The sequence below is a fragment of the Hippocampus guttulatus genome, chromosome 17, assembly GCF_054856545.1.
Source record: "Hippocampus guttulatus isolate MCC_2025c chromosome 17, RoL_Hgut_1.0, whole genome shotgun sequence".
NCBI classification, from domain to species: Eukaryota; Metazoa; Chordata; class Actinopteri; order Syngnathiformes; family Syngnathidae; genus Hippocampus; species Hippocampus guttulatus.
Window position 1 is genome coordinate 12,082,260 of NC_141277.1, and position 11,548 is coordinate 12,093,807.

The following is an 11,548-nucleotide window of genomic DNA, read 5'->3' on the forward strand; positions in this document are numbered from 1 at the left end:
ACTGCCAAACAATTGAAGCAGCTCCCCTGATTCCCATTAAAATCTCACACACACACACACACACCAGTGCCGCATGGTCAGGGGGATTCTATTCATATATTTTTAAGATGAAAATGACAATAATTTGTTCATTGAATTGATTTCTACAATAATTCAGAGGACGTGTCCCACGCTGCTGTCATATTGATGAATGAAATACAATCACATCCACTACACATTTCCACAGAGAGTCGAATCTGTCTGCCTATGCCTCAATCAAATCCACCAAATTCAATAACATCAAACGCGCCACCGTTTAGACCTGCTTTTTCCAAGTCTGAAATCCAGTCTTACTTTTTTGCCACCAAAATGTGAGATATGCCTGATGTGTGGTAACCGCGTCAGCCAGCACCACGTAGCACGTCTACCAAAATCAGAGGCAAGCTACACTGCACTTGTCCCGGTAGGAAGATCAAGACGAATGAATTTTAATGCCGAGCTCAGTCTACTTTCGGTTGCGAAATTGCCACATGCACCATGGGCACCTGTTTTTGAAAATAGGGCCCTTGATGTTTATGTTAATGTCATGTATATAAAAGGGTATACACACATGCACACATGAAGCAAGCAACCCCCCCCCCCCCCCCCCCAACATCCCAAACTCGTATTTTTCCGGGTCTCACTCTGAAAAACCTACCTCTCATGATCTTTATCTTTCTTACTTTCCTGCTCTGTGCTCACTTTCTAAAAAAACAATGTGGTGCAATCTCTCTCGGCGCTCTCAACTTGGCTCGCTTCAGCACTCTCAACACCATCGTCTGTCTTTGTCTCTCTTTCTGCCTCGTTGTTATGGTGCAGAAATAGGACATCATATCCTATTTTCTTCTTCATTTTGCACTCAAGATAAAAACTAATGGAGAGGAATACGCAGCATTTCATCAACTAACATCTTTTATAATTGGCTACTTTGGTGGGATTGTTTGGTTTTGTGGTAAAGTTAACAAAATTAGAAACGTTTTGAATGTGCCCCTCGGACATAACTCCATGCCGCCTCAGTAGAATTGGTCGAGAACAGCCGACCGCCTTTCTGAACCAAAAAAAAAAAAGCCATTTGAATTGCTTTTGGATTGTGTAAATCATCGGCGATTATATGAGGACTTTGCACCCCCTTGTGGAGCCATTCTCTGCTCTAGAAATAAACTCTGACTCCCTTTCCAGTTAATGCTGCAGAGTCAATCTTAGGCCTGACATTGAGTCAGAACCTAATATTTTAAATGAATTGATGTTCATGTAATCTAATGATGCTTACATTTTAACCCAGATATTACAACCATAATTTCTATTTCCAAAACACGATGAGAATGAACACTCCCTGAACGGAAAACTAACCTCACCCACTGTGCAGACAAAACACATCATAAATCAAGTTGGTAAAATATACCGGGACTCAAAAATACCACTACAAAACAAAAGCTGTATCTGTGTGTATGTATATGATAACGGCTAAACGACAAGCTACAATTTTCGTCAAATTGATCAATAAACCTCCACTATATAAGATACTATTTAAATAGGTAACGAAACACAGACGATTTGAATTATATACTGTATGTTGTGTGTACAAAATCACAAATTTAACTTGCCAAGAGAAGAATGTCTCCCAGTGGCAATAAACTGATTGGGTGGATGAAGTCTGTCCATGTGATGATGTCATGGCGTTCGAAGCAAAACAACCAACCTACTGAGACAAATCATCGTAGGCAGGCGTGTCAGTAAATTTTACAGGTCTGTCATTCGTCATCCATCAGCGTCCTCGGTACCCATTCGTCATCGACAGCCTGTCATTTTTTTTTCAGGTGTTTCCATCAGTTGTCAGCGAAACTGGAGTTCGTCAGTGACGATCCGTTAGTACTGATCAGTTTATGATGTGTCTGTTTTTTTATTTTTGGTAGGGTTTTTTTTTGTTTTTGTTTGTTTGTTTTTAATGTAACGACACATGTTTCCAGTTGTTGCTGATGAAGGCATCCAAATTCATTTCGATCATCTCGACTGTTGGGTTTTTCTATGGCAGGTGGTTGTAGACTAGCGGTTTATGTAATGATCAAATCCATTTGGTTGTTTTGACAACTTCAATTCATTGTCCTTTTTGTTGTTGTTGCAGGCAGCCACCACATTTAATCTCGCTCTGTAGTCTGACACTTGCGATCCATTCTAAATTAATTTATGCTAGCTAGAGTTATTTGGCATCTAACTTGTCTAACAGTCTACTATGAATCCACTCAAATGTAATATTTGCAAGTTAAACATCAATACGGGCGGCCCGGTAGTCCAGTGGTTAGCACGTCGGCTTCACAGTGCAGAGGTACCGGGTTCGATTCCAGCTCCGGCCTCCCTGTATGGAGTTTGCATGTTCTCCGCGGGCCTGCGTGGGTTTTCTCCGGGTGCTCCGGTTTCCTCCCACATTCCAAAAACATGCATGGCAGGCTGATTGGACGCTCTAAATTGTCCCTAGGTGTGAGTGTGGGTGTGGATGGTTGTTCGTCTCTGTGTGCCCTGCGATTGGCTGGCAACTGATTCAGGGTGTCCCCCGCCTACTGCCCGAAGACGGCTGGGATAGGCTCCAGCACCCCCCGCGACCCTCGTGAGGATCAAGCGGTTCGGAAAATGGATGGATGGATGGATGAACATTAATACCATGCATCAAATTTGTTAAAACCCATATCATTACAACTTCACATTGTGTAATCCACAGGTTGGGCGAGGATTATACAAAATCATCTGAAAATATGTTGGAAGAATGCACTTCGCATGGAGGTGGCGTGATCTTAATAGTTGTCGATGTGCTCTTTGCATGTCATTGATGAATGGTTTAGAAAGTCGCCTTTATTATCATGAAGTCTCGTTCATTCATTCATTCATTTTCCGATCCGCTTTATCCTCACAAGGGTTGCGGAGGCTGCTGGAGCCTATCCCAGCTGTCTTCGGGCAGTAGGCGGGGAACACCCTGAACCGGTTGCCAGCCAACCGCAGGGCACACAGAGACGAACAACCATCCGCGCTCACACTCACACCTAGGGACAATTTGGAGTGTTCAATCAGCCTGCCATGCATGTTTTTGGAATGTGGGAGGAAACCGGAGTACCCGGAGAAAACCCACGCAGGCCCGGGGAGAACATGCAAACTCCACACAGGAGGCCGGAGCTGGAATTGAACCCGGTACCTCTGCACTGTGAGGTCGACGCGCTCACCACTGTCCACCGGGCCGCTCTGAAGTCTAGTTGAATTATGCTAAAATATATCCCCCAACTATTGAATGGTCAAGATCCTTATTCACAGTCAACCTTTGATTTTGTAAAATTCTAATTCGTGTTACTTAGCTATAGGCTTGTTTATGTTGACAAACCTGTATGTTGCATTTTTGCTGAACTCGCTGTTAGCGGAACATACTGTAGGTCCTGTTACATTTTGGTGTAGCTTCAAGGTTGTTCATTTCCATCTATTGCCTCATTTTTGCTGATTGCAGAAACAGCCACTCACCACAATGAGGTTGGGAGCGAGTGGGAATGGTGGTTTGGGTGGTGTGGGTTTGGGGCTAGCAGGAGTCACAGTTTCCCTTTTTTCCCCCCAATTCTGTCTCCCCTTCTACCTTGAGTGCTTTTCTATATACAGGGTATGTCATTTTCCTGTGAGCTAATTGAGGCTGTGAGAGGAAAAAAATCACTTGGGGGGGGGGGGGGGGTTGACTTTAATAAATAATCTCTTGCATTTCACTTTGCCAAGGTTACTTCCTTGAGTTCCTGGAGCCAGTCAACAATATCACACACTTCCAGGGCCAGACAGCCACGCTCCACTGCAAGGTGGCTGGTAACCCACGTCCGACGATCCGCTGGCTTAAAAATGATGCCCCCGTCGTCCAGGAGCAAGGGCGTATCACTGTCCGTAAAACTGAGGCTGGATCCAAGCTTCGGATCACGGACCTTGACACGACGGACACAGGCTATTATCAGTGTGTTGCCTCCAATGCATATAAAGTGATCTATGCCACAGGTGTCCTTTATGTCAAGCTAGGTAAGGTTTGTTTACACAGTCAATCAGTCTCTCCATTCATCTTTGTGATGTTTAAGTACTGTATTTTCCGCACTATAAGGCGCACCCAAAAGCATTCCATTTTCACAAAAGCCGGCAATGCACCTTATAATCCGGTGCACTTTATTTACGGAGCAATATTCGGATTTCTTGGATGTAGTATTTTAAATGTTCTGTAAAGTGCTTTGTTATAGCTGCAGCGGTTGTGAAGCCTCTATATCAATAAAGCTGTATTGTATTGTATTCCCTTTAGCGTAGCTCCATCTAGTGGATGCATAACGCAACCGCAGACACTATTGTAGCTTCTATTCTGTGTGCCTTATAATGCACCCTACATATGAAAACAGCCTTGAAATAGGTCATTCATTGAAAGTGCGCCTTATACTCCAAAGCACCTTATTGTGTGGAAAATATGTTAACTTGCGTGATTGTGTCAATAATTTATCCATGTTTTGTAAAATGTGAAATTCATGTTTTATCATGTTTTAATCAACAGGGCAAATGCCTACACATGGGCCAGATCATACGTAAGTGAACACTCCCTTCTCATTTGTGAATCAGATTGATAACCATTGCTTCCTTGTGATAGGTCTTTTTTTTTTTGTGGTGATGAAGGTGATTCATGTAATTGAGATTTCCAAAATGACACGAAATACACATACAGCACATTTGACAATAAAGTTGTATCCAATCCAATCCAATCCAAATACTGTCATAAAATGTGCACGTTAATATTCCTTTTTTTTACAGATACGTAATGATCAAAATCGATATTCTTGTTTGATTGTTCTATTACTCCTTCAACCTCTTTTAAACATTTGCTACTGCATTTATTCATTCAACCAACATATTAGGATGGGACCGTCAATGTTTTCGCTTTTTCCACATGAGTGAGTTTAAAAGTGAAACCAAGGACTCAGAAATATATTCAACAATAACAATACTATTTGGTTTGGACAACTCTTTCCTGGATGAAAAAAATGCTGATTCCATTAAAAGAGGTTGTTTTTTTTTTTCTGTGTATTTGGTGGTTGTCGATAATGGACTTCGAACACACCTGTCATCCTTTTTTTTTTTTTTTTAATGGAAGTGTGACAACAAGACAGATAGCAACCACTTGATCACCTGGGAACACGCATCACCGCATGGTGGCCACCGTACGCAAAAGTCAATTTAAGGCTGTACGATTTGAGCAGGAAGCAAAAAAATAAAAAATATTTGATTGGTCTCTAAGTAACAAATTGTTTGTGCTGTTTTTTTAAGGTCACATGAAAAAGGGTTTTGCCAACCATATCGCGGCATTGCCTGTGCTCGCTTCATTGGCAACCAGAGCATTTATGTGGAGTCTCTCCAGATGCAGGGAGAGAGTGAAAATCGCATCACCGGTAGGAAAATCATGTTTGTTTGTTTTTTTTAAATGCAATGAATTACAATTCTAAACATGCATTGTTCTATTTTGGCAATCCCATGGTCCATACAACAATCTAACCTCATCTCTGTTTCTTTCTTCTCAGCTGCCTTCACAATGATAGGCACCTCTACTCATCTGTCAGATCAGTGCTCCAATTTCGCCATCCCTTCCTTCTGCTACTACGTCTTCCCTCTGTGCGACGAGAGCTCTCGGGGTCCTCGGCGACGTCCGCTCTGTCGAGACGAGTGTGAGGCCCTGGAGAACGACCTGTGCCGTTCCGAGTACACTATTGCCCGATCCAATCCCATGATCCTCATGCAGTTAGAGCTTCCCAGCTGTCACCTCCTACCACGTCCAGGAACACACGATGCTGCTTCATGTATGAGAATAGGAGTGCCACCGGAAAAACTTGGACCATGTAAGCAGCTAACCGACAGACAAGAAGATAAAAGACGATCGCAAAATAGGGTCAGACCAATCGTGAGTTACGATATGTTTTCCAGATTCCCCGACAGACCAGAGCTGCTATAATGGAAGCGGGGCTGACTACAGGGGGACTGTTAGCATCACAAAATCCGGTCACCCCTGCCAGCCATGGAGCAGTCAGTACCCTCATAGTCACCATCTGTCACAAGACTACCCGGAACTATGGGGGAGCCACAACTACTGCCGGAACCCGGGAGGCCAGATGCAAGCTCCCTGGTGCTTCACCTTGGACCCTCGAGTCAGAGTGGACCTTTGTGATATTCAAGCCTGCAGTAAGTACCGTCCAGTCAGCATTTATCCAAAGCAGAGCCACCAAAAAAAAAAAATACATACCTGGTTGTCCACCATCATGATCAAAAATGTTGAAATAATGTCGTGTTCTTAAAAAGCATGACAAAGATTCAATCAAAATGTTTTGTGCATAAAAATTAATTCATAAACAAGACTCAATCGGTCATCATGTTTTCTTTTTTTTTTAATTGTCCGTAAGTATATGACGATAAGTATAGTATACAGTGTATTATATTTTGTAATGAGTACCAGTAATTGTGTGGTATTAGCCATGTAACATTACCTAATATACTGATGTCAAACTCAAGGTCCGGGGGCCAGATCTGGCCCACCACGTCATTTTATGTGGCCCGCGGAAGCAGATCAAGCATGTCAACTTGCATGATGCTTGCTAAAATCTCTAGCATAATTTAAAATTCTCATATGTAAGAAATAAGAGACATATTGTAAGCATTTTCTTGTAACCAAACGCCTCATTAAAGTAACTTAAACGATAGTTGAATTGCTTTTTTTTTTTCATGTTAATTTAATAATTGGTGGTGAAGAGGGCCAGATCTAATGTCGGCATAACTTACCTTGCTACCATCTTTCTATTTACAGAGCCTCCAGAGAACGTCAGAAAGGAGATTCTGTTCATTTTAATCCCTGCGATCGCCATCCCTTTGGTCATCGCTTGCCTCTTCTTTTTGGTTTGCATGTGTCGAAACAAGCATAAAGCACCAACAGACACACCTCCTCGCTGCCAGCTCAGCAGCTCACCCAACCAAGACATGGAGATGTCTCTCCTAAGCCAGCACAAACACCAGGTGGGACACTCATAGTACGGAAGAGTAAAACATTTCCAATACAGTGGAAACTCGAAGGTTGTACAAATTCTGGTTAGAGTAGCTGCTCAGCCTCTCATTTGTTCCAATTTTGTAAGGCTACAATTACAGTATGCTCCTGGCAACTCCACCAGCCATTGTTTCATTTGTCGGTTTAAGAAGCTAGTTGGACATTCACGGCAATCAAGGTCTGTCACCTTTGTTGTGTGTTTAATATACTTTCATGGCTCGCCATGGCATACGTGTTTATAATGCTAGAATGTGACATGCTGGGCGGGGAGGTACTGGCATCTGTGGTAAACTGTGGACAGAACCGTAGTGTGCCTTTGAGCCTCCATGACTCAGTAGCCCCGTCCCGCCACAACCTGTCAAAGATACTATAAAAGCTTGAGAGAAAAGGCTTGAGCAAAACTTGAATAAGGACCAAAATATTTCCAAACTCCTACAGCACACTGCGTTTCAGGCAAATTTATTGTAAATGTATCCCAAGAAAGCCTTTCTGAATTTTGCCGGATTGTGATGTCACAAGAAGATTATGTAAAAGCTAAAAGGTGCAGTGGGGGCATTGTGCACGAATCGGTGGTGACTCAAAGTGTCCGTTAAAAATGAATGTTGAATCTTGATTTTCGGATTAGAATCAGAATGAATCATAGCATGTTGTCGCGTGTACTGTCACAGAGAAATGTTTGAATTTCCACGTGCATGTCTCAGTATGTGTGACGTATGCATAGATTCTCAATTCAGGTCTGGGCTCTTACCTGTCCAGGGGCAAAAAAAAGATTTGTGTGTCTGTGTGTTTTGATTACATTCATGTTAGGAGCCGTTCTGGCTGTTGCTCATCGTGGCGTGCGCGTATGCATGGTTGGGCGCCCGCGTGCGTGCATTCATGCGTATGTATATCAGGTCGAACATGGGAGGTTGGTCGCTTCAAAAGTTGATCTTGGGTCAAAAAAGTTTGGCCACCCCTGCTCTAAATTGTCCCTAGGTGTGAGTATGTGTATGAATGGTTGTTCGTCGATCTGTGCCCTGCCATTGGCTGGCAACCAGTTCAGGGTGTCCCCCGCTTTACTGCCCAAGGACAGCTGGGATAGGCTCCAGTAAGCGGATGAGAAAATGGATGGATGGATGTAATGTCCGAGACCGTTTATCTAGACCAGTGGATCGTAACCTGGGTTCGATCGAACCCCAGGAGTTCGGTGAGTCGGTCTCAGGGGTTCGAGAGAGCCTCTGCCATGGAGGGTAAGACACACGCGACTCAACATGTTAATTAGTTATGACACGTCCGCTTGGCCTTCACTGGCTGCAGATGATCACATGACATTGCTTGTCCAATCAGTGCCGTAGGAAATTTAGTTAGTAGTCAACATGTGACTGTCGAGATAGTACGTCGTACAATTTTTTTTTAAGTATACTTATCTCTTGAAATTTTAGTTGCTTTTTCTGTTTTTAATAAATGTGTTTTTTTTATATCTTGAATTTATAAAAAAATATATATATATACTGTATATATATATTTATGTATTTATTTTTCACTCATGAAGGGTTCGGTGAATGTGCATATTAACTGGTTGGGTTCAGTACCTCTAAAAAGGTTAAGAACCACTGATCTAGACCCACGTGAACTGTTTCAACCCTTTCAGGGACAGCGGTTACAACAGTGGACATCTTATCATGTTACAGTATCCGGTTACAGGGTGCAGGAAAGGGTTAAATTCAGAAGAAATATCTAACACTTCAACTTTTTCTGACTAATTGTATCTTTGGCCGTATTATTCAAGGACCTGAATTTGATTGTTTTTGTTTTATGGCAGGCGAAGCTGAGGGAACTCAACATGTCAGCTGTAAGATTTATGGAGGAGCTTGGTGAGGATCGGTTTGGCAAAGTTTATAAAGGCCATCTATACGGCACCGCACCTGGTGAGCAGGCCCATGTGGTGGCCATCAAGACACTGAAGGACAAGGTTGATCCCGCTCTCATTGAGGAATTTCGTCACGAGGCCATGCTGCGCTCTCACCTTCAGCATCAAAATATTGTTTGTCTTCTGGGTACCATCACCAAAGAGCAGCCACAAAGTATCATATTCATGTATTCAAGCATTGGTGATTTGCACGAGTATCTTGTGGTGCGCTCTCCCAACTCAGATGTTGGCAGCTCAGATGATGACCGGACCGTGAAATCCACATTGGAACAGGCTGATTTCCTTCATATCATTACCCAGATCGCGGCCGGAATGGAGTACCTTTCTAGCCATCAGGTTGTTCATAAAGATCTCGCAGCCCGAAACGTTCTGGTTTTTGACAAGCTAAGCATCAAGATCCTGGATCTCGGCCTCTTCAGAGATGTCTATTCAGCTGATTACTACAATCTGATGGGGACAAGCCCTTTCCCTATTCGATGGATGTCCCCGGAGGCGCTAATGTATGGCAAGTTCTCTACAGACTCGGATATCTGGTCTTATGGCGTTTTACTTTGGGAGACCTTCAGTTATGGTCTACAGCCTTATTGTGGCTACTCCAACCACGACGTGATAGAGATGGTGCGTAGCCACCAGGTGTTGCAATGTCCCGATGACTGCCCGGTTTGGATATACACCCTTATGCTGGAGTGCTGGAGTGAATTCCAGGCAAGGCGGCCTCGCTTCAAAGACATCCACACACGTCTGCGCTCCTGGGAAAGCCTTTCAAATTATAATAACTCTGCTCAAACGTCGGGTACCAGCAACACTACCCAGACCAGCTCTCTCAGCACCAGCCCCGTAAGCAATATCAGCATGAGCACGGCGAATGCGTCGCGTTACACGAGCCCAAAAAAGACCGTGCCCTTCCATCCGCCTCAGTTTCTGCCAATGAAGAGTCAAATGCATCGGCCGATGGTTCCCCCGCAGCTGTACATCCCCGTCAATGGCTATCACCCTATGCCAGCCTACCAATACATGCAGAATTTTTACCCCATGCAAATACCCATGCCCATGCCCCATCAGCAGGTCCACCACCCAGCACAAATGGTTCCAAAAGCTGGTTCACACCACAGCGGCAGTGGCTCCACATCAACAGGCTACGTCACCACGGCTCCTTCTAACAACTCGATGGCGGAGCAAGCAGCCTTACTCAATGAGGACTCCAAGACCAACCACGAGGACTCGGTTGACAGGGCGTCCCAGATGGAGCTCGAGCAAAATGAGCACTTGGCAGTGCCCGAAACAGAATTACTGGGTGATAACGAGCAACAGACTGATGAGCTGATGATCGAGTTGTCAGACACATAGGTGGGCTTCTGTGTGAAATATTCCCAAAACTTATGTTTGCCTGCTTTCATAAGCAGCATGAAGTAAAAGGAGCGATTTCCAGTGACAGTGACTGAATGTTGACAAAGACTTTCTCAGTAGTGACTCACGTTTTTGTTTCCCAATCTCACTTTTAGTCCGTGTTTTGTTTTTTTCCAATGTTGCTGTGCAACATAGACAAACAAATTATTCACCCTTATGTACTCTGTGAAGGTTTTACTGACCAAGTCTCACTGTCTTTTGATGAACAAACATGGGCTTCTGTGAGCCAGGATACTTATTTGGTGACTGTCCCGGCAGCGTTCATATCCTAAACAAATAACCTTCCCACCTAAGATGCTGTTTCTATCTTTAAAAGCCTCACTCAATCTAAAGGGGAATATGCCAGTTTCAAAAATAACAGAACTGCAACTCAGTTTAATAGCGAAAGACTTTGAAGTATTTGCTTGTGCATTCCTTTGCGCCTCTTGAAGATCATTTAATATTTTAATGGATGTTATTGTCCAGTGGTGCTTGTACATTGGCCACAGCCATAGAGCCAACGAATGTATGATGAAAAGATGTGTACGAGTATTCTTTTCAAATGAACAAATTGTGTTTTGACTCTGTGATAGGCTATATTTTACAGTTTCCAATATTGATAATCAGGCTCGTGAAATCGTAGATTTTTTGGTTTTGTTTTTTTTGCCCCCCTCCACACATATGTCTTATTGTTCACTGGGCTGATTTTAACATTGTTTTTCACACCACATTGCACAATTTGTAATTTATATTCTTTAGTTTGATTTTTTTTTTTAATAGAACATTGCTAACCCTGATGTTTTGTCCCCCTGCCAGATGCATGATTTTTATAAGCTGTTTTCCACTTACTTTACCATTGTGTACATCAAACTATGGAATGTTTAATAAATTCTTCTTAAATGACTCACTTGTTGATCAAACTTCATCATAGCAGAGATTCTGACACAACAACAGTTACTATAGTGCATTAAAAGAAATAATTATCACAACCAGGGATGAACAATTACATTCAAAACGGCATCGCAATGTCATAGAATACAATTTTTAAACTGCAAAGAGCATTGGGGGGGGGGGGGGGGACTACTTCATTGTGGTTGGTTGGGAGTTTGTCAAGTCAAGTCAACTGTAATTATAGAGCACTTTCAAACAGCCATCGCTGCATACAA

General features: G+C 43.1%; 1 protein-coding gene across 1 annotated transcript in view; it reads left to right on the forward strand.

Annotated features, from left to right (window-relative positions):
* ror2 (receptor tyrosine kinase-like orphan receptor 2) overlaps nt 1-11,285 on the forward strand; it is a 61,450-nt gene extending 50,165 nt beyond the window's left edge. Inside the window, exons 3-9 of the mRNA XM_086135570.1 lie at nt 3,760-4,047; nt 4,562-4,592; nt 5,329-5,450; nt 5,580-5,894; nt 5,980-6,234; nt 6,854-7,059; nt 8,889-11,285. Coding sequence (XP_085991696.1) covers nt 3,760-4,047; nt 4,562-4,592; nt 5,329-5,450; nt 5,580-5,894; nt 5,980-6,234; nt 6,854-7,059; nt 8,889-10,343 — 2,672 coding nt within the window. The 3' untranslated portion in view covers nt 10,344-11,285. The remainder of the gene's footprint in view (nt 1-3,759; nt 4,048-4,561; nt 4,593-5,328; nt 5,451-5,579; nt 5,895-5,979; nt 6,235-6,853; nt 7,060-8,888) is intronic.
* Nucleotides 11,286-11,548: the final 263 nt, after the last annotated feature.